The 23,522-nt window shown below is 44.7% G+C and overlaps 1 protein-coding gene across 2 annotated transcripts in view; it reads left to right on the forward strand.

Annotated features, from left to right (window-relative positions):
• The window catches only part of ARHGEF4 (Rho guanine nucleotide exchange factor 4), a 124,220-nt gene that overhangs the window by 64,750 nt on the left and 35,948 nt on the right, over positions 1-23,522 (forward strand). For both annotated transcript variants that reach the window (XM_066326040.1, XM_066326041.1), the window contains one exon: positions 8,511-8,650. In XM_066326040.1, coding sequence (XP_066182137.1) covers positions 8,511-8,650 — 140 coding nt within the window. The remainder of the gene's footprint in view (positions 1-8,510; positions 8,651-23,522) is intronic.

The following is a 23,522-nucleotide window of genomic DNA, read 5'->3' on the forward strand; positions in this document are numbered from 1 at the left end:
CTTGTGTGAAGAAATCACCAACTAAGTCTTTGGGAAGTAGCTGCAGAGGCAGGAGGAACAACAATTCCTGAGAGAATGGAGGAACATTTTCTATTCAAGGTCTTTATTTGAGGGCTGGTGATGACTCGAAATATTGGTTCTGTCTTTCATTTGCATTCTGAAAGAGACAAAAAAGGATTAAAACATAGATTTTGGGAATGTTTGAGTATGCGCCAGGGCTTTGGTTCAGGTGAACACAGATTAAGTGAAGGCAGAGTAAAAATCAGTAAAATAAGTATGGCTCCTTTGTCTGCCTGTTCCCACAGGGAAGTTTCCTATATTTGTGCAAACAAAAGCTGAGAGAAGCCCAAAGGTGACTCTAGGAATGATGCCACATGTAGCCATGCAGTGACAAGTGTTGAGATCATATTGGGGAGTCTGTGGGAATAATCTTTTGGATAAACAGTGTGTCTCTTTTTGCCAGATTGCTGATCTTCCAACTTGTGGGATGTACCTATAAGGTTTTAAAAATCTGGAGCTGATGTTCTTCTAAAAAAACCCATATAAAAACAGATAAAAACAAATAAATTCCTGGAATCTTATTGACAAAAATCTCTTCCAGTCCAGTTTTGTCAGGCTTGTCAGCTGTACTAACACTCTTTGATGCTGCTTTTACCTCCTATGTTTGCTGAAGTAGGTGTTGCCCACTGTAAATAACTATTGTTCTGGTTTCCTGGCCCATTTGCTCCAATTTCCTCAGTTTTTGTTACACTTCTGGATAAGAATGGGTGGATATGGATGGATACAGAGATGAGGCATTTTCAGCTTTGCAGGTGAGCTGATGGCTCACTGAGGACACTGCTGATCTGAAGTGACTCTGGTCACGCACCACCAGGCAGTGTCACGTGTGTTGTTCCCCAGCCTGGCAGGATTTGGGGATGCAGTGCTCTGATGGAAGGGCAGCTTTGGTGCTGGCGGTGGTTTATTCATCAAGTCAGAGCAGTTTGGTCTGGGGTTGATTTTTACTCAAGACGTAGCAGGCACAGGGCTAAGCAGCAGAGTGAAATGGACAGGTGAGAATTCTGCATGAGTTTGGAATGTCAGCGCTTGTTAGCTGTTAGAAAGGAGAAGAGCAATCATTTTACCCTTTCACAGAGGAAGCGTTCAAAAAATGATTGCAGATTGTTCCACCTCCACACACACACATCCAAACTCCTTTAAATTGCAGCCATTTCAATGAGTAAAACTCCTTTTTGGGGCAGTAAATGACATGCCAGGTATTCCAACCTGCACAGCCTACCAAGGATGTGGTAAAGAATGTGCCTGGGTTTTGCAGCTAGAACTAGAAAGGTTTTGTCTGTTAGCTTTGCTGCCAGTGACTCCATGCTTAGATTGTAACAGGGCTTAAAGCACTGAACTCAAATTGGCCCCTGTTGTGCTCAGGGTTGTCCAGACATAAAGTAAATAGCATTTCCAGAGACGTTCATCTGCAAAACGAGAGCAAACAGTCACTGTGGATGAGTAATCAGACCTGAGCAAATAAACAACAAATACACGGAGGAGGAGGACGTGCCTGCTTTTTTCCAAGTCAGTAGCTGTGATGGGAACAAGGCCAGTGAATTAATAGTTTATGTGCAGTACAACAGAGGGACTTTTCAACAAAGCATCAGGCTTTGGATGAAGAGAGTATATTTATGTGCTTTCCTATCTGTTTTGCCCACTGTGTCCACTCTTCTTCAAAACCAGTGAAGTCCTTCCCCCTCTCCCAGTTGTGCCATCACCCACCAAGCCAGGAGGGGGCTGGGGGCAGCTCTGTGCCCTGTGTGTGCCAGGGCAAAGTGGGCCAAGCTGCAAGGGCAGAGCAAGTGGTGACGTGGGAGTCAGAGCTGCAGAGCCATTCATAATCCACCTCTCTCTTCCCCATAATTATCTCTGCTACCCGAGAGAGTTGTGAACTCCCTTAAGCCTCCCTGCAAGTCATTTCGATTCTAATTGGGATTTAAAAACTCTTGAAACCTGAGTGGGTGGCTCAGTGCATTATTGCTGATGAATGGTACCCTGGGTGATGTGCCCAGCAGACCCACAGAGGATCTGTGCTTGGTTTCCCAGTGAAGAGCTGTCCTTTTTGTTTTCAAGCACAGATTTGCTCTTTACCTCAGCTAATTAGGACCCGGCTTCATTCACAAAAGAAATTATGTTTGTGGCACTATACCAAAATGTTAATTCAATTTTGTTATGTTGAATCCTCTCCCTTCTTAATGTTTCTTTAAAATGAAGGGCATGAAGCTTGTTTTCTCCACGTAAATATTTTCTGTCTTTCCTTCCCAGTCTGTGATTTCTCCTTCAAAGATTGCCTTAACATGGTTTCATTACCTACTCAGAAATGTCATCATAATGACCTCAGCTCTCTAGGCTTGGTTTTGAAGGACCATGTTCCTGGTGATTTTCTGGTTTGTTTTGGTGGTTTGTTTTGGTTTTATCTCCTCATGAAGCTCATCCTAACCGGTCATTGTTCCCTTGTTGCTAATTCCCTGCCTGACTTCCCTCTTCCTGTTAAACTGGCCCACAAGCACAAGCAGGATGATGAGAGGGTCCATCACACGGTAAGAGCTGGAGAATTGCACTGCTGGGGCAGGAGGGGGATGACATCACTCTGATGAATTTCACTGTGGCAGCTGCAGAGGGACCTCCCTGTACCGAGCATCTGATAAATGAAGCACATAATTGAGAAGGGAACTGATGGAGGCTGCAGCACTATTTCCAAGGAAACAAGGGGTTAGCAATCCCAAATGGGTGAAGAGGAGGGTAGAGGGGCTCTTCTCACCTGGGCAATGCAGTCTGGGTGGGGTTCCCAGCCCCGTGAACGCCATTCGCTTGTTTATCATCTTAAATCTCTTGAAGTGCTTCCTCCAGCAGCTGCACTGTGCTTTCCTGTGGGCTGCACACAACCACAGCAATCTCTGCTCACTGAGGCAGAGGGGATGATGTTGTTAGCTCTGAATTAATTTGCTCTGTGAGTGTAAATCAGCCTCCTACTGTTGTTTTGGTGAATTATTTGAAATGTAAATGCTACAGAGACAAATGAAATGTGTGGATGTGGAAAAAAGCACACTTGAAAGAGAGAACTCAAAACAGAAAAAAAATGTTCCCTTTGTCAATGTAATGTGCTTTTAATAAACTATGGATGCTCTTGGCTTTCCAAGCTGTCTGTAATCATCATGAATTCCTGTCCCAGCCTTACCCCTAAAAGCTGTAGACTGTAAGTCAAGTGAAAACAGATAACCAGCATTTTGGGAAAATGCCTCTAGCCCATTTTCCTTCAGTCCTGGGTCATTGTTCAGGCTTGTGACCCAGACACACGTCTGGAGCTCCTCACCACTGGGGAGCTGCTGGGGCTTATTCCAGCTGAGACATAAACCTCTGTGAGTTTGAGAGAGCTCTGTTGAGAGGCTGTGCTAAATTTAGGGCTGTAGTGTCCAGATCTTGTGAGGAAACTATTCGAGAAATTTATTCTTTGAGAATAATTTTCCAGTGAGAGGGTGGGATTATATTTCTTTGATTTGTTTTTTTTTAAATGGTGGTAGGTGTGTGGTGGCTTTGGAGTGTTATTTTGGCTTGGGATTTTGTTTGAGCTTTTTATTTGTTTGTTTAACAGCAACTCGTGTTCACTAATTCCTGCCCCTGAAATGTGTGAGGCAGGTTGATCCTTTGAGAGAGGAGCAGAGCACAGATATGTGGAACTGCATGACTTGTACTAGGTAACATTAGTCTTAGCTGAACTCTGGACTACAGCTAACATTTGTTTTCTGAGAGCTCCAGTAGATGGTCTAATTCCAACTTTGCTTCCCACCAGTTTGATGAACTTCGCAAAGCCTTTTCTCCATGTTTTCTCCTCCCTGCCATCTCTGTTGGTGGTGAAGATCAAAGCTGTCCCAGTGCAGCCCCACTGGTTTGTTCTCCAGTGTCACCTAGGCTTGATTGTGAAAATCCCACCTTGCAGGCAGCTGCCTTCCAATTGTCCCATTTCACTTGAAGCAGGATGCAGTTGCACTGGCAGGTGGCAATGAGGTGTTCAGCCGTGGTTTGTCACTCCCTCTGGGCACAGAGTGCTCTTCTCTGTGAAGCCACAGCACTGGTAACAGCTCCAGAGGCTTTCTGGTGACATGGAGAGCTCTGGAACTGTGTACAGGTGCCTCTTAGAGTAGCTTGGCATCACCTTTCAGCAAGCTGGGGCCACAAGCAGAGCCCAGCCAGGACCCTTCCCACTGCTGCCGCCTTATTCCTGCATTCCAAAGCCTGCAGGGAGGTGTAAGCAGGGTGAACCCTTCCCCTGGACCATCCTGACCAACCTTCCCTTGATTTGCACAGAACCCTTGCCTTTTGTCCCTGAATTCAGCCCAAATGCTGCCTGCTCAGGCACTTGGACAGACCACCTGTGCCCTCACTGGTTCCAGTGATGTGTTTTGTAGGAGTTTGGAAGCTTCACGTCCTCAAGACGGAGTCAGGTTTTTTGACAATTAATCTACATGGATGCATTAAAAAGGAGTTTGTGTGGCATTCTTTTGTGAGCTGCTCTTGCTAGAATGATCTATCAGCTTTTGTACTGTGATGACATAAATCCCAAGCTTGGGCTAGGACCAACAGCAGCGTGGAGCAGAGTTTAATTCCTGCACATACTGGCTGTGGTACTAAATGTTGGTACTCCCCCTCCCTCTGTCCCTGTGAATGGGATTTGTTGCCGTATTTAGTCAAATTTATCAGGAATGAGGTATAAAATATGAAGAAATGTGCTTAAGTTAATTGACGCTTGGTTTTACTTTTTGACAGAACATTGTTCCTTGGTGTGGCCTGGCTGCCAGGGAGGGACAGGTCAGGTCAGTGTTTCAGAGAGGCCAGGCACGACCGTGCCACTGAATTTCAGTGTTAGACAGAGATGAGCACTTGGAGGTGGCAGGAATGAAGCATCTAAATTAGGCACTGTGCAGTTTAATAGTGGCTGTCCAGTCTGTGCTGTGCTGTTGGGGAGGCTGATAGACTGTTTCAGCAATCTCTGCTAACTTGTCTTCTAAGATTTTTGTATAGTGCTTGCTTCTTTTCTACTTGACCTAGTTTGTGCTTTGCACGTTAAGTCAGTTCCTACACTAAAAGCCTTCGTTCTCCTGCTTCCCTGATGGTTTTCTAGTGCATTGGGTCACCATTCCAGACTACTATTTTATTTATTTGTGGTCATGGCTTTCATCTAACCTGCTTCAGAGCAAAATCTAATCTTTCATTAATTTAATTCTTCCCTGCAGCGTTAGTTTAGGAAAATGTGCAATAATTATCTTGGGTCATTATACCTCAAGGTCTGAGAACTTTCTCAAGCTTATCAACTGGACTTCTGCTGCAATATGTCTATAAGGACTTATATATATATATATATATATATTTTTTTTTTTTTTTCTGCCAGGAAAACTAATCCCAAATGCACTAGCAGGGCTTGAGACAGCAGAGAATTGATGAGCTTGGTAAGATCAGAGAGGAAAAACAGATCTCTGGTAAAAGCAAGCACAGCTCTGCACTTAGCAGAGCAGAGGTATAGAGCATTTTAAGTAACACAGATAAATACCTCCCTGGAGCTTTTGCTTTTTCATCTAAGCACAGATCAGAGAACAAATAGGAAAATGTGGGGGCAAAACCCAAAAGCTTTAAAGATGCCAATGAACATTTTTCAAGTTGAAGGTTACTTTTAGCAGTGAAAATACCAGAAGATGCGTAAGGGAAAAGCAATGAAGCCATGTGTAAAATAAGGGGAAAGAAGGAGATCAGAGGGCTACAGAAGAGTTTTGGATTAGGTGACTGCTAATTTGATTCTTATAAATGATTTATTTTTATTTGTTCTTCAGAAACATTTCTAATTTGTTTCTGTGCTACACTAACACACTGAAAAATGTTCATTACTATCAGACAGAGGTTTTTCAGACAGTGTACAAACAAAAAGTGATACCTTTAATGCCCTAAATTTAGTTTTAAAAGTTCCAGCCGTGGTAACTCTGCATGAAATTATCATATCAGTGGTATTCCAGCTGGTTTTGAGTTTTATATTAGTGGACTAGATCTTAACCCCAGAATTGCTTTATATGCAATTTATACTCCTGGCACATATTCAGTGCAGAATTTCTGTATAATGAACGATGTGACGTGTCAGAGCAAAGCGAGGGGATTGCTTGATTTTTTGTGTGAAATGTCACTTAAAGTTGAATGCTTGGGTAGTTCCATACTTGTAGAAAGAATCCTGCTTTAATCATAAGCTCATATGCACCTCTGTGTCCTGAATTACCATCAATACCAGTGGAGTTCCAGCTTCAGACAATCTTTGCTGTGTTGTGCCTTTATATTGAGTTCAAAGCATAAACAAGCAAGGATTTGGTTTAAAAATAGCTCATGCTCGTCATATTGATGTCAGGTCACTGCATGGAACTGATAGCTGCTACACTGAATTTACACCTCACTGTTGATAGGAGTGATCAGGGGCTGCAGCCTTAACAAACCATCCCATGAACTGAAAGTGTTGATGAGGATGTGCTCTGCAGGTCTGGCTGGAACCTCTGTCAGCACTTTGGTCACTGCTAATGTGGTGCAGCTTTGGTCTTAGCTAATAACAAGCTGATCACTCATGGGGTGCTTTTTGTGACCAATGGCACAGTTAGGTGCATAAGGTGCACTTGCATTATGAAGGGAAATGAGGGCTCAAGACCAGGTTTGTGAGTTGCTCCCTATTAAAGCTCTACAAGGTCAAGCTCTAAAGATTTTTTTCAGCTGTTCTGCAAAAATTTGGAGGGTAACATCATGTAACTTGCACAGCCAAGACTGTTGCCAGGGGTGCTGATAGTAATGTCTGTGTTTTCATTCAGTTCTAGTCCTGTAGCCGTGTCAAGTCCATTGAACTAAAATTAGTATTTATATCAGTTGTTCTCTGCACCGTGTCTGTGTAGGTACTTGCTTCATGCACAGAAGTCTTCATAAAGCCCACTGCTTTGTCATGGAAACTGTTGCCCTAGCAGTTGTTAATCCAGATGAATATGTCAGCAAGTGTTTTCTTTAATCACTGCCATTTTTCATTGATCTGAGAACAGAAGGTTCATGTTCAGTAGGCAGTACAGGGATGGGATGAATGACACTAGGTGCCACTGAAGAGTATTTGCTAATACCTTGAGGAGACTTTAGGCCAAATATCCTGCCCGTGAAACAGATGAAGTGATGCTTTCTTCTGTGCAAGGAGTAGAAATGCCACATTTTTATTTCTCTCAGGCTTGAGACTTCAGTGTTTGTTGTTGCTGCAGACTGTGAACCCTCCATTATCAGTAGCTTGTTTTGGGCTGTGCTGAGCAGAATGGCTTTGTTGTGGTAATAATGGATAATTCTGGAGCAAACACCCTTTTAGACATCAAAAAGGATTCTCAAATAATTGTGTGGACAAAGAGGAAGGTGAATGTTTTTTTGCAAAGGCTGAGACTTCCTTTGGCCTGATAGGATTGGTAGATCATATTCCTCCAGGTGTGAAGTGGCAGACATGAGCTGCTTTTTACCTTCTCCAGTTTCCTGTTAATACAGCAAGGTCCTAATAAAATCACATTTGTGCCATCATTGCACTGTGCCTTTTTTCAGACCACGTTTTCCTATTCTTGCTCGATCTTTTCTTTGCAACATGAGGCAATTGTCAAACATTTTTTAAATCATGTTTTCCAGTCTAGAGAAAGACACAATCATTTATGGGGATAAAACATGAGTGAGAAAAATTCTCTGAAAACCAGGCATGCATGACAGTAGAATTGTGTGAGATTTTTATCTCCTTTTCTTCGTGTTAGAGCTGAGATTAATGCACTGGTGTCACAGTTCCATGTTCAGACTCAGTGTTTATTAATTCTTATCTATAGCACAGTCTCACAAGTTGTGAGCTCCAGCTAACAAGGTAGAAAATGGAGCTAAGTCTTTCCAAGGTCTTTTCAGCACAATAACGAGGTGACTCCTGTATTATTTATACTTTTTACCCAATAATTGACTACCCAAGGTCTGCAATGTGGACCTTTTTTACCCAATTAGAAGAAAACCACCAGAAACCAAGAAGAAGAAGGTGAAAAAGAAGGACTTAGACAATGCCTTAAATCCTCCATATTGCTTCACATATATTACTATATACTAAAACCTTAAATTCTAAGGTTTTCACCCTGTGAGATCACACACTTCTATTCAAACTGCACACCCACATCCCCAGTGCTATCACTCAGTTTTGGAAGCCTGTTCCACGGCCTCAGGTCAAATGTGGTGCTTGCTTGAGGGTCTGTGCCTTTTAGCACAGAAAGCCTGAAATTCTCAGCCTCCAGAATTCCAACAGAAATGTGTCACAGGAGAGTGACACAAAATTTCCTCTGGAGTTCCCTTGTCTTCTTTCTCTCCTTATGCTGCATTGCAGTGCCCCTTGCCCCAGTGAGCTCCTCTGCTGGCTCAGTGCTACTGAGCTCTGTGCTCATTTGTGCCTTTTGCTGTTGCAGTGATCACGGACGGGGCGCTGGACAAGACAGCCCTGACGGACGATGTGGGCAGCGAGGAGGATCTGTACGAGGATTTCCGCAGCTCCAACCACCGCTACGGCCACCCTGGCGGCGGCGGCGAGCAGCTGGCCATCAACGAGGTACGTGCTGCTCCTCGCTGGGAGGAGCCTGCCAGGACACCTTCAGAACTTCCCCAAAGCCTTCCAGAAGGTCTCATGGCTTGGGGTGCTCTGGGAAGGCTGACCTGGAACAGAGACTGGACAGAGCTGGAGAATAAAGTACAGATTTATTGAAAGGCCTCCAGAATATACCTTGGGCAGGACAAGAGCCTGACCAGGGCTGCACCCAAGATGTACCCAAAATGGTCACAAAAAATGTACGACCAGTCATGAGATCTCACACTTTTATAAGTTTTGGTCCATTTGCATATTGAGGTTTAATTGTCCAATTACAGCTTCAGGTTGTGAGGTCACTTCCTTGTTTTCTCTCTTCAGCCACTGTTGTTTGTGCTTTGGGGTTTGAAAGTTGTCCTTGGTCTTCAAAAGGATTTGTTTTGTGTGTCTGCTCTGTGAAGAGCTGAGTGACACTGAATTTGAGGCTCAGAACTGCACCCCTGGGCAGCACAGAATTTGGAAAACATAAAGGCTAACCCTTAAGTAAGGCATCAATGTTAATCTACCTCAGTTTTGCTTTTCCCATTGGCCTGTTGGCCTGGCCCACCTCTATTGTCCACATATGTTCAGTTCTAGAGGCTTCTCCTTTCCCTGTTTCCCCATTGGTTGTGGTATTGCTGATTGTCTGTCCCCATATTCCCTATAGGTCATTGCCCTTTGCCCTGCCTTTCTACCACCCCTGTGCCCTCAGACCACTGGTCCCTGACCCCAAACTTAACCCTGGACACTCCACTGAATTGGGTCTTCTATCCCTGTACTCCTTCAGCGTGAGGCTGCAATAAACTCTGCTGGAACTCTGTGCAGGGTTCCATGCTGCCTTTCCTTCCCTGAGCTAGCCATGGTGTGTGTGTGTGTATTAAGTGATGTTTGTGTGCCCACCCGAGCAGCCTCTTGAGAAGAGATGCCTTCAGGAGGACATCTCACCGTCCATTCCACACTGCCGCAGCCCACCTCACACACGGCATGAAGAACCATGCTGGTGGTCCTGGTTAACCACACCAGGCTGATAATGGCATGGTGGAGGGGGCTTTAAATGTCATTTACTGTGGGCACTATAGACAGGGGCTGGGCTGTCCATCAGGGCAATGCAGAGCCACAGGGCCTGAGCAGGTGACTCTCCTCTTGGGTGGTTCCGATTAAGAACTTTAAAAACGTTAATGAACTTGTTAAAAACATTAACAATGAACCTGTTAAAAACAATAATGGACAAGTTCAGACTTGGAGAGGTTGCACTGAAGGCATAACGGAAATGTTGAAAAAATCCGTGGTCCAGCTGTTTCTTTATTTATAGGTAAGAAGGGTGCAAAGTTTAATGCAGGTTTGGTCTTCACTGTTTCTTCCTGTTCCCCAGTACTCTAGGGATGTGAAAGACCTGTCTTTTTAGTCACTGTTTTTAGCTACTTTCTTTAATAGTGCTGATCCTGATTAAGTTGACATCAGCAGTTTGAAAAGGTCCTACTTGGTTTAAGCAATGCAATGAACACCATTCTAACAGATCTAGGATGTTTTTCCTGTAAAAGTACTATTTTGTATCTTGTGCATTAGGACTGGCATCCTGCTACACACAGAATGCTTTTTCTGTGAGGTGAACTGAAAGAGTGGAGCATGAATTCACCATGAGTGATCTCTTGAACTCCTACACCTTCTTTCTTTGTTTCCTCTGCTCTGCTAAGTATACACAACCTTCCCAAGATGAGAAGGCAGGGATGAAAGAAGCATAATGTTTTCTTTTGCAAAGCTATAACTGAAACTACATGTCTCTCATTATGTGTCTTTGATGCACTCAGTGATGGTGCTTCTGGGGTCTGAAAAAGCTCGAGAAACCTGCACAGTGAGGATAACAGCTTTTCTTCAAAAACAACAGCAAACTCTCTTGCAACAGTTCTCCTGCTCCCACTGCTCAGAATCCCCACCTACAGCCCTGGGTGCCTGGCCTAAGGAAGGGAGTGGCTTTATTTTGTTCCCCTATTGCATACATCCAGGGGTTATCAAACCATGGTCAGAGCTTTTTAATTTAAACAGTGGTCTTGGGCTGTTGTCACTGGCAAGAAAACATGAGCAGAACACCAGAAAATCTTGAGTTGTGCCCTTCCCTTCCCTTCCCTTCCCTTCCCTTCCCTTCCCTTCCCTTCCCTTCCCTTCCCTTCCCTTCCCTTCCCTTCCCTTCCCTTCCCTTCCCTTCCCTTCCCTTCCCTTCCCTTCCCTTCCCTTCCCTTCCCTTCCCTTCCCTTCCCTTCCCTTCCCTTCCCTTCCCTTCCCTTCCCTTCCCTTCCCTTCCCTTCCCTTCCCTTCCCTCTCCCCTCATCTTTAGAAGCCTTTAAAATGAGATTAAAAAAAAAAACAAAACCAACTTGCAAGCAGGTCTCACCATCATACATATGGTGGTTTTTTCTTTCTTTATTCATTATTACAGAGAACAACTGCTTTTCTTTCATTTCTTAACAGTTTATTTTATTAGAGTAAAACCACTTGTAATCAGGAAAGCAAATGGATGTGTCCAAAGCAGGTGTAATTTGTATAATCTGTGAAGCGTATGTGGGGTTTTGTTGGCCAGCAGACGTGAAAGAAAAGAGATTATTTTTGGCTTGCTCCCTAGAATCTTGCCTGTTCAGGAGCCAACAAAACTGTAAGAACAAACAGTTCATTATTTACTTTGTCAACTGGTTCCTAGGGGTAATTAATCCATCACTTGGTTGCAGCGAGCCTTAGCAAAGCACTGCCTACACAATCGCTTCCCGGAACAAGAGATTACAGAAAGTACAAAATCTCTGCAGTGAAACACTCAATCTGTGAGATGGGAATTCCACAACAACAGACATCTGAAGTGTTGGAATGGAAATATCTCAAATAGCTGGTAGTTGGACAGGCTTATCCTCATCTTCCTTGCTGCACCAAAAGGCGTCTATTGATAAGTCCTGAGCATTTTCCATAGTGCTAGGAGTGATGTGGGGTGAAGATTTCAGTGTTCATTCATTCAGTCACATTCTGTGAGTAGTCTCAGCTTTGTTTTATTGTATTCCAAGTTGCATTTTATTGGTTGTGGATAAGGAAACTATGGTAACCACATTATTCTTAGCCTTCATGGAAGAAACAGCTTTCAAATAAACAGAGAAGGCTGAAATACATTTTTAGGCAGTTGGCAGACCAAGTGTTGCATTAAAGAACAAAACACCCAACCACTGAGTTTTAGTTCATTTTGGATCAAGAGAAAATTATTATGGAATAAAAAAGAAACCTTTCATAAAACTAGAATAATTTATTGGCAAGAACACGAGGGGGATAAAAGAAAGCTGGGAAGGTTGTATAGAGCCCACCTAAGAAGATCAGCATGAGAGTGTGTAAGAGCCAAGAAAAATCAATCAAAAAGTAATAATAAGGGTTTGGGATGAGAAAAGAGGCAGGGGAAGTAATTTTCTCGGGGCATCTGTTTGACATTCTTTCAAATGCTTTCTTGATGCTCAGGAAAAGAGACTTTTGTGTTTAGATTGTACTTGGTAGAGTTTACTTCGTGTTTGCATCCAGATAAAGGCCCTATCCTTGTATTTTATTGCATCCACGATATCATTGGGTGAAAATGCAGCAAGAGATAAATCTGTACTACAAATACATTGTGATTCTGTCCTTCCAGTTCTCCATAAATGTTATGTATGGGACAGGTCCAGCTTCAAGCTTTATTAAATGGGTTCCATGCAGTCTGAAGTAGAGGACATGAGGGATTAGGTGGATAAAAACCTGCCTGCCTGGATTTGGAGTGAGCATGGTGATGAGAAGCTGTCTAGTTTTCCTAAGTAAGTAACTGGCCTGGGTGAGGAAGCTTAGACCTCTTTGCTTGGTAATATCTGAGGTTCTCCAGAATCTGAGGGTTTGCTGTGTCCTGTGCACGTCCATGCTTTGCAAGACATGAAATTACAGTTCAACACTGCCCTTGCAGCCCTCCGTGAACAGCACCGTTTTTTCTTGTGAAAGCAAATCTCTAAGTGTTCGGAAAATAACAGCAATAACTCCCAATTTTTTCCTTATCTCTTATGCCTCTATGCCTGATAAGTTTGGAATCTGGTATGTGAAGTCTCATTCCTGAGGAGAGGCCCAGTTCATTGGCTTCAGCAGGCCAGGATTTTATCTAAGACACGTACCCACTGCTGCCTTGTGTTTTAAAGTGACAATATCATAGTGTCTTACAGATGTTTGAGCTAACCCATGCTTCTTGACAAGCTGCAATTAAGCTAATTGGTTCCAACATATATGTTTCTGATTTAACAAAGTAATTAATCCAGAAAAATGTTCCAAGTAGCACAAATAATGCATTTTCCACGTACCCAGGGCAACAGACACTGTAGTAGTACTCTCTCCATCTTACTGAGTCTCTAAAACATTACTCTGGTGCTAAACTCTCTGATCATGTGCTCACCCAGTGGTTCTTCCAGACTAGTCAATTTTAAATAAGACAGACTTAGGAACTGTTAGAGGTTTTTTAAAGAAAAAACCAAACCAAAACACAAAACCAAATCAAACCCCCAAACTCATGAAATGTTAATACAGATGAAATCAGAACAACTGAGCTTAATTTTGTTAAACATGAATAATCTCCTTCATAGCCTTTTTCACTTCATTTATCTTCCTTCTAATTAATAGAAATCTCTTGTGTACTATTTGAGGGCAAATTTCATAAGATAGAAACATTTCAAAATAGTGCCACAAAATATTGCCATTCCTTTTCTTTAAAGAAAACAGAATAGATGGCAAAATCTGTGGTCGCAATGTATTTCCAGACTGAAAACAGGACTAGAATTATTGATCATATGGAAGCAATATATAACATTCTTGTGTAATCTGGGAGAAGAGATTTATTACCACTTTTGTATCTTAATGTGAGTACATTGCTAAAGCAAACAGAAACCAGTTAACAAACACCTGCCAGCTCCCACTGAGTTGGTTTGGGATTTTTTTCCCTTCTGGAGGGCCTAATTCCTGCTTTTGTGTCCCACGTATTCCTGCAGCCAAGGTTGACAGCCGTGCTGCAGAAGCAGCAGATATGATTTATTTGCAGGATACAGTGTAAAGCTCAATGCTGTCAAGGACAAGAAATAATGTTCCCCTGGGGACATAAATCTTTACTGGACCCGGTTTTGGTCCCAAGTGCTTGCATAACTTTGTGTAGGGCTTAAATATGAGTGTTCAGAGTATGGAGTCAAAATTGTAACAACTTTTACTGCCTGCTGGATTTAGTTTTTAGAGTTCTCTGGTCTGCAGACTTTTAAGGTTGTTTCGGAGGGCTTTCTGCAATGGGTTTAAAGCAAATCAGTATATTCAAGGGCTCTATGGCAATTATGTCTCATCAAACATCAGGATCAGTAGCCAAGTGGTCCCAGGGGTTTCTAGAGCCACATTTCTGCCTTCTACCATGGACAGCTGGGGCTGCTCTGAGCCTCATGTTCTCCTTAGCACTGGGACTTGGGCACTCCCTGAGCGAGGGATCCTCCCTCAGCAGGCTGAAGATGCAGAGGATGTGATGGAAGCCAGTGTAGCTCACTCAGCCCTGAGGAAAGGCTCTCTTGTGAGTGAATGTCAGGGCTTTTTGGAAAGGTGAGAGAACTGGGATGTGCTTTCACACCTGCAGTGAGTCCTTATCCATCCAAATGCTTGCTCTCAGCCATGGGAGATGAGGACAGGTAGCTCCCTTACCACGGGGCTGTAGCATACACTCCATCAGGAGTTCAATCCACAAAGAAGCATTTCTAGAAAATATATTTTCTTTTGCTGGACCATGCTTTCTCTAAACACCCCAATTAATCTGATACTCGTTAGGAACAAATGAAAACCCTCCAGGCTTAGCTTGGTTTTGAGGGTAAGAATAACAGGAGCTGTTAGAGTTCTAATCCCAACCCAAAACTCTGGTGTGACAGTGCTGCAGGTGCATTAGGGGGTGAGTGGGTTATGAGCTCAGTCTCTCAAGCCATCTAACTCCTCCTTCCAGGAGCCAAGCTGGAACAGCAGAACAGGAGAGGCAGCCTCTGGCTTTCCCCTCTTTGTGGGCATGGCTGTGCCCCCACATGTACACAGACGTGTTTGCGGAGTGGGAGGTGCTGCCCAAATTTCATCCCTGGCTGTAAAACAGAGTTAAATACGTCATTCAAAGGAGATAACTGAGACGGCTTGATGGCTCTGGAGTTCTTACATCAGCCCTGCCAGCTGTTACATTGTAAAGGCTAACAGCTTCTGTTAATGATCTCTTGTGAGTATTAGGGCACTCAATAAAATGTCTGGGTTTTGTCGGCATTAAATGTGTTCCAAATTACTGGGGTGTGAAGAGGGGCTTGGCTCCACAAATAGTATTCCCTTTGGAGAAAAAATGATCCAAGAATGTTTTAACTCCTGAAGTTACCTGTTCCAAATCACCTCAAAGACTGCCTGCATTTTATCCAGCGTGTCCGTGGGTTCCCAGAACTCTGTCTGATGCTCCCCACTGCTTAAAGACAACAAGATGTGTTTACAAGTGGTCTCTTTATCCTGAAGATAAACTCTTTGGTATCCCATTAAAAGGGCTTCTTTACCCTGTAGCAGTGGCATTGTGTCCCGTAGGGATAAGGGCTGTGTTTCAGAAGCTCTTGGCTTCCTGCCTGCCACTTTTATCTCATGAGGGCCATTTACCACAGCGCCACTGAGATCTTCAAATCCTCCCATGGGGCAAGGCAGGCTCTGACCCCTCGGGGTGCTCATGGTTCTGCCTGCCGAGGGCTCTTACCTGCACCTAATCAGGGGCTGTGCAAAGAAGCCAAGGAAATGTGCAAGTGAAGGGGAATGATTTCCCCATCCATGCGTAAAGTGGGAACCTTTCAAACCTGCCCTCTCTTGAGACAAAGAAGGAATTCAGCCTGTCCTCAGGAGCTCCTTTCCTTGTTTGTCTTTCAGGGATCCTTGGTTTGGTACCTAACTCTCCAGTGCTGTTTTAGGGAGGAGGAACATTAGAAACACTGCAATATTTGCACCTCTACAAAGATTTTAGTTCAGAAGTGTAATAAATTGCTGTTAACACTGCTTGAAATGGGAGCTTGATGGTGTGCAAAGACAAGTCTCTTTTGCAGAATCTTGCTGTTACATTTTGCTCTGCCAATGTCTTTATTTTAAAATTCGGTTTGGGGACATCCATATCACAGTGTATCAGTTCAAGAAACACCTGGGATGGATAACAGTGCAATAACCAAGTGGATATTGGAGTACAAAGATTTACTGAGTGTCGTGGTTTAGGTTTGCTTAATTTGTTTGTTAACTGAGAGATAGGATCTTTGGGAGAAAAAGGCAAAAGCAGGCTCAACTTAGAAGCAGAAACAGATAGATTTTATTAGCATACACTAAGAGGAGAAAATAAGAAAAGAAAAAAAAAACTTAACACAAATTAATTTCTAAAAACCAGCCCTCTCCTACTATAAACTATTTATGTTTTACAAACAATGTAAAGAGACAAAATGGAGAATTCTAGGTCAGTACCACTTATAAATCAGTCTTTCATTCAGTCTTTGAGAGAGAAGTCCCTCCTGTGGTTTGGTAACTTTTACCAAAAGCAGCCTGCCCAGAGAATCTGCATTTGTGGACTTTCCTATCATGTAGCCTTTCCCATGACTACTTATGGGTCATGAACAAATTGGGGTGGTACCTTTTAAAAATGAGTTGTTTCAAAAAAAAAAAAAAACAAAGGATCTTTTTCAGTTCAAGGAACAGAGATAATCTTTTTACTTCTTCACTGGCAAAAAGGCTTCTTCTCATTTCTTTCTCTTCAACTTCTTACAGAGCCACAAAAAATATTCACTCAGTTCATTACAGATACCTTTTCATAAATGCACAAATCATCTCCCCAATTTATATTGTCCACGATTTAAAAGATTCTCCTGTTACCATAATCCATAGGAGATGTTTCAGCCTAGAACCAAGGCAACTTGTCATCACCACCACTTAAAAGTCACTCATCCTTTACTGACTTTAAAATTTCCCTATTGTCCCTTTACATGTCTCAAATTTGGCCTTTTCTCTCATCTCTGAGAAGGGTTAGAGTCTAAATCTGTGCCAGGTGTTCTCTGCAGCAGCGGCTGCAAATGTTCCAAAGCCGTGCCGGTGGGGAGTGAAGGCTGAAGGATACTTTATCCTTCCACCCCTGGCACTGACGGTGTGAGCGTTGGGTGGAGGTGGTGGAGAAGGGACCCCATTCTCCCCTCGGGCTGGGGTGCCATAGCCTGGGCGGCTGGGGCATGGTCCTGCCATGACCGGCATCGATCCCCACTGCAGCCCCGACACACGGCCGGACACCCTGTCCCCCTGCAGCCCAACCTGCTGTGGGACAGGGGATCCAGAGAGCCGGACACTGTGCTGGACTGCAGCTCCAGAGCCTGGACACCCTGATGGACTGCAGCTCCAGAGCCCTGGACACCCTGCCGGACTGCAGCTCCAGAGCCCTGGACACCCTGTCCACCTGCAGCCCAGCCTGCTCTAGGACAGCAGCTCCAGAGACCCGGACACCCTGTCCCCCTGCAGCCCAACCTGCTGTGGGACAGGGGATCCAGAGAGCCGGACACTGTGCCGGACTGCAGCTCCAGAGCCCCGGACACCCTGCCAGACTGCAGCTCCACAAACCTGCACACCCTGTCCCCCTGCAGCCCAACCTGCTGTGGGACAGGGGATCCAGAGCCCTGGACACCCTGCCGGACTGCAGCCCAGCCTGCTCTGGGACAGCGGATCCAGAGTCCCGGACACCCTGCCGGACTGCAGCTCCAGAGCCCCGGACACCCTGTCCCCCTGCAGCCCGGCCTGCTCTGGGGCAGGGCTCTCAGAGTCCCAGCCGGCCTCAGCCACCCTGAGGGCAGCCAGCTCCTAAGCCGAGCTCTCCTCAGGCAGCCACGGTGTTTGCTGCTCACCCGACAGGAGAGGCAGAGGGCATCTCCAACCTAGCTTCAGCTTTTCATATGGGTATTTACCAACAGTCGCATTCTGTTCTCTGAGTGATCGGAACTGCATGTCACTTCAAAACCTGCCCTCTCCCCCCATAGGTCCTTGTCCTTTCTATAGAAATGCAAGGTCCTGGCAGGGAGATACTGCTTCAACCCACGACACGGAGAGAAAGGGATACAGAAGGAATGTGAGAGAGCAGGAATGCTGGGTAGTCTAGAGGTAATTGCAGAGGTTATTCCAGGCTTTAGTGTTTGCATGGAGACAGGGAAGTGAATGTCTCTCATTTTATACCATACTAGTGTCTCAGGTTCCTCTCAGCATGGTTTTGATATCAGAACATTTCTTGGATTTGTTCTCCTCTCCAAATCCTGATTTGGAGCAGCTTTTCTCTGCAAAGAATTTTCCTAATTCTCCGAAGACAATTGATCCCAGTGGTGGAAAAATAAAATCCTCCTGATTCTTTTGACCCTTCAAAGAGCACTGTTAATCCCTCAAGAGGTCTTCCCCCTCAAGTATGGGCCCAAGGCCCCTTGTCCTACACTTGGTAAGTTGGAGGCTGAGTTAGCAAAAAAGTTTGGCCGTGGTTTAAGAGAGTGAAGGCACCGGCATATTCCTTGCAGTTTTATGTTCCCACTCTGGTGAAAGCAGAAAGATCAACAATAACCAAGCTGCCCAAGTGCCAGCCCTGCTCCTCCTGGGAAGGCTCCCCCTCCCTCTGGGGCACTTGGGGCCAGCCTCTGTGGTGCCTTGGGACAGCCACTGTTCAGTCAGGTCACTCAGCCTCTCCTTGCAGCAAAATGAGGAAATGTTCCTGCCCTGACCCCGTTGTTCCCACCGGGAACACTCCACAGGCAGGGACAGAGCAGCCTTTGTCCCCAGCAGTGGGGCTGCCCCGCACACCTCCTGTGCCACGGGCTGCTCAGGCTGTCCCCGGGGCCTCAGGGGACACTCAGTTCAGCTTCTTCCTTCAAGTTTTGGATTACAGGGAGCAGCGACCTAGAAAGGTGTTGTGGGGTTGGTTTTTTTGCAGTTCTCCTCCTGGCTGATGTTATCTGTGATCTTTAGAGAAGATCCTGTTTCTGGCTGTTCCACTGACTCGCTGCTGGCAAGTCTTCATGTCAACAGGTTTCATGGAATGAAAGCAGGGTGTGTGAGCTATCCAATACAGACTGAATGTCCTGGTTTCTTCACATTCCTCTGTCCCTAGTAAAGCAGAGGGGACCTTGTTCATTTACTGCTGGGGCTTCATAACTCATGCTCACCTTCCTGATTATCTGAACAACCACTTACCAAGTTTGCTTCTGAGCTGTATCTTAGATTCTTACTAATTTTTGGGGCAGATTTTGGAGAACAGCCAGCCCATCAAGGTCTGATCTCCAGGGTGTGTTGTTCTGCTGCAGTTTTTTTGGCCTTCTGGCTGAAACAGAAGTATTGGGGGAAATGTCACCTTGGAAGGCTGCTTGACCAATGACAATCTCTGCCCTGCTTTTTTGTCATGTAGGACATAGGAATGCCTAGCCTGGCTCTTATACACAACTCATGTATGTCTTTTATCCTCCTTTCTCATTCTCATGGAACTTGTTCTCATCCATGGAGCTTATTCTTCTATCCAGCCCTCCTGTGGCTCCTTTAGTTACATCAGAAGGCAATGAAGGAGCTCCCAAATTAACATTACTGCAGACCAGCCTGGAAGAAATTTACAGACCTGTCACTGTAAGCAGTTTTGAACTTTGTAGACCTGTCACTTGTAAGCAGTTTTCCTGTTTTCTGCCTCCACAAGAATGGTATATTTTGTAAGAGGTGAGGATGCTGAGCAGTAAGAGAAGGGCCAGAATGCTGCTCTGCAACTAAATGCATTATTTTAAAGATGGCAGGTAAAGGAAACCTGTAATTGTAATTTTTTAATGTGTAGGCTCAACAGATTATCTGAGGCAGCCCAAAACTACATTGCTCTCTCGTAAACACAAGACTCTCTTGTTTCTGTACAGTCAGAAAGAAGGGGATCTAGTGGTCTAGAAACAACCAGAAAAATAAAGCTGCCCCTGTTCCCCCTCTTCAGCCACCTCTTGTAGAAACTCTTACAGAGATTATCTGTTAATGTTATTTTGGCTTTGTACATAGGCATCTTCGTCTTCTCCATGTGCAAATATTCACTTTGTCACTCACCTTGCACTATTATTCATCCCCTTCTCATCCATTTTTTTCTGTTTCACTGGCTTCATTGCAGCTTCCTCTGACCTCACCTGCTTTAGGTTCCCCAAGTCTACCTGTGCCTGTTTCCTCTTTTCTTTCCTTGAGTTTTCTAGGAGTATTTCTCTGACTGCTTTTCCCTTATTTGTCTGTTCCAGCCCACATAGTGCCCAAATGACCACTCCTGGTTATTCTGTTACCCATGGCTGTCAAATTTTTGGCTCAAAAACAGGATACCACAAAACCAAAAAGTGTTCAAATAATTTCAGGAGACAGACACCTCCTGTCTCAGTCACTAAGGCTGTCATTGCCAGCATGTCTGTTCTTCAGCCCTGTAACAAGGATGGTAATTTTCCATTCTGACCCCTTTCTAGATATTGCATTCAGGCTCTTAATCTTGCTGCTCTCCAAGATGCAGCATTTCCTTTCTTTCCATCTGTCTTACTACAAACCCCATTCAGGCTGTGTTTCTTTCAGAGCATCATTATTACAATATCCTTTGTTCTGCCTGTGTGCAATTTGTATGGAAAATATGCATCTTCCTAGCAGTATCCACTGCATGGGTTGTGCCAGCCTGTATTTGCTTCTCCCTGCTTGTTCCTTGCTCTGCCACATCTATCCTGATATGCTTAGTTTTGTTTCCCAGGCCATTGCTGTCTGCATCCCTCTCCTGCCATCCCAAAATCCCAAAGGCATGCCCAGGTCCAGCCCAGCACACCCTGGAGCTCTCCCCAGCTCGCAGAGAATGTGGGATGTGTCAGCACATGGCTCATGGCACCAACACCTTCCTTTGGCACTGGAGCTCCAAGCCATGCTGGTAATTCCCAGATGCTTCAAGTTAACAACTGCTGTTTCTACTCTTGAAAATAAAACTTGCTTTAGGAGAATTTGGAAGATTTTCTAGTTTTAGCAGAGTCTAACAGCAAAAGACTGGTTGCTAAGCAGACTGTCTCTTTTTCTTTTCTTTTCTTTTCTTTTTCTTGTTAATTAATTGTAGTCAGGGGTGGCCAGTCTGAACAGCTGCTTTTCTTGCAGTCTCCCAGCGGAGCCATCCTTAATATATTCACTCCATAAGGAAATGGTCAGGCCCATTTTCTTTCCATTGAGAGTTATCTCGTGAGTCTTGGTACTGGAGCACAAGAACAGCTTGTAAAGTTTTGGCAGCACTGCCTGAGTAATCTGCCCAGGGAAGTACTGGCTGTAAAAGCTGAGTGGGCTCAAACCATGCAGTACGAGCTAGAGAAAGAGGCAGTGGGAGTAACTGTGCTCTAGTAACACAGTGTTACACACTGTAAAAATTCAAAGCAAACTCTGACAGACTGTTTTCCATTTTAGAAGTACATGATCATACACAGCTGAAAAAGCTATACTTGTTCTGATGTTTCCTGGCCGTGGCTCAATAGCAATGCTGTCCTTTTGGGAGGTGTTAACTGCAGTGGCACTAAGAGTTAACTCTCTGCATAGCAGGGTTGAGAGTTGCTTAGTTTGGATGCTGGGAAAAGTGTAACTGTGGGATAATTGGGAGTTAAGGAAACTTGGTTTCCATGGACTGATTTGCAGGTACAAATGCTTGCCCCTCTCACAATTTCGTTGTCAGCCTTTTCAGCTGCTGAGCTGTCATCCACTGAACATCCACTCAGCCTGGGTTCTTTTTTAAAAGATGCATTTGGAGTGGTTCACCACAACAGTGTTATAGATAGAATCAGCCAATTAAAAAAATAAAAATCAACAGAAAAGCTTTTTCCCTGAGAAGTTCTTCAACAGCTCTGTGTAATGGAAAGGGCAGTAATAATGAGGGGATTTTTATGTCCAAGAGAAGTTAAAGGGGGAAAAAATCCAGTCATGTGGACCCAGGTGAATCTGGCTGTTGCAACATTAAAGGCTTCTGGATGTGCTGAATGCGTTCTCTTCCTCTGCAGTTCTTTATGCCCAGCATTCCAACAGCCAGTGCTGCCAGAGGCACAGGGGAATTAATTTTTGGGTCTGTGGCTTCATTGGTGCCACAACAGAGAGGAAAGCTGCCTCAGAAAGTGTTCTCTTCAGAAATACCTATGGGAAATTGTAAAGGAGTTCACATTTGTGTGCTCCAGGCTGTGTTTGCACTCACAGAGCCAGCAAACCCTGGAGCTGCCTGCCTGGTGTGTCCATGAGCTCTGCCCTGAGCATGCAGCTGGGGCAGGAGAGGTCTGTGTGTCAGCCCAAACCAGGCTCAGGTCTAGGACTTCTGGCTTTGTTAATATTTAGATAATATACTTTTCACCTTATTGGAGGGAGAGTGTTGACGAATGACGCAGTAGTAAGAGCTCTTTTTCTGTCTAGGGATATTCAGAGCATGGTTTATTTGTGCCTACAATACTGATGGATCCTTGCCTTTAAGAGGAGTTGAATTGTGTTGTTTCTTGTACTTGAAGCAAGCACATTGCTATTTGTGACGAGTCAAGGATAGGAAGCCCTGGAAATGTGCTCCAGGGTGGTATGCAGTGTTCTACTTGGAGCTTGGCTTTTCTCTGCTCACCAGGAGAGTGGAGAAAGGTGCTGAAGGTGGGGCTGAATCCTCCACACAACTACTCTTGGTGGCCTTGCTGTGGCACATGAGCTCTTTGCTTCCCCAGGGTGGTGGATCCTGCTTCACTGCTTGTCTCCTCAGTTATTAGTCTGCTGGTTTTACTGGCATACCTGTGCTGCTTATTTACAGCTGTTTCTTCACATTTGTGTATGTGTGCCCTTCAGTTCCCCGTTCAGCTGTTACAATATTGAAACACCCTTTTCCCTGGTACACAGTGGGTTTGTCTGTGTACTCCTAAAAGTGACACCTAAAGCAGTCTTCAAAAGCTTAGGCCTCCTGTGCTCCATGGTGATGAGTCAGGACTGGCAATATTTCATATCATTTTGATGAAAAATGAAGGCATGTCTTTTTTCTTACTTTATCTAATATTAGACTGGGGGTTCTTGAATACCTCATTCCCCCTTGGACACTGAGCAGCTCCTGGGGCTGCAGCAGGGCTTTGTGTGTGCCCAGACCTTTGAGGCTGTGCACTGCTCACTGCTTCCTCTGTGTGAGTGGCAGCATTATTCCCATGGTGCAGTCCTGGCTGAGGATGGCTCTTAGAGGAAGGGTTGAAAGGAAATTATTACAATTGCAAATCAGATTCCAATGGAGATTGTGCAGCAATTATTTGAAAATATGCTCCCTCAGTGATAGTTATACAAAGTGAGCCCCACTGTATTACAAGCCACAAGGTAAAACTTCCAGCCATTTCATCTCTCGCTGATGCCGTCTACCACAGAAGCATGATCTGATCAGCGAGGAATAGAAATGAGGCTTTATTTCCATGATGGGAAAATGCCACATGATGTTTAGCAGAGTGCAGCAGTAGCTGGAGAGCCCCCTCAGTGCAAACACTTGGAGTTACCATGGAAGTGACTCCCCCATGCAGGTTCTCTGCCACAGACCTTGTGAGGATTCACTGTGTGGGAGTGGGAACAAAAGCCAGGTCACAGCTAGAGTCACCCTTCAGCTTTTGTCCTTGTCCAGATCAATTTCTCTTCACTGAGGGCTCAGAAGGGTGAATGCCACTTAACATTAATTGTGCAATGCTCCAAGATGTACACGAGGCAAATATGTTATTTGTGCCCAGGCGATGTAGTGCAGGGGGCACTTGGATCTGCACATCAGAAGAGCAAAGGAATGTAGGTGGGGCTTGGGGTGCTT

Source organism: Sylvia atricapilla, chromosome 10 (genome assembly GCF_009819655.1).
Source record: "Sylvia atricapilla isolate bSylAtr1 chromosome 10, bSylAtr1.pri, whole genome shotgun sequence".
Lineage (NCBI taxonomy): Eukaryota > Metazoa > Chordata > Aves > Passeriformes > Sylviidae > Sylvia > Sylvia atricapilla.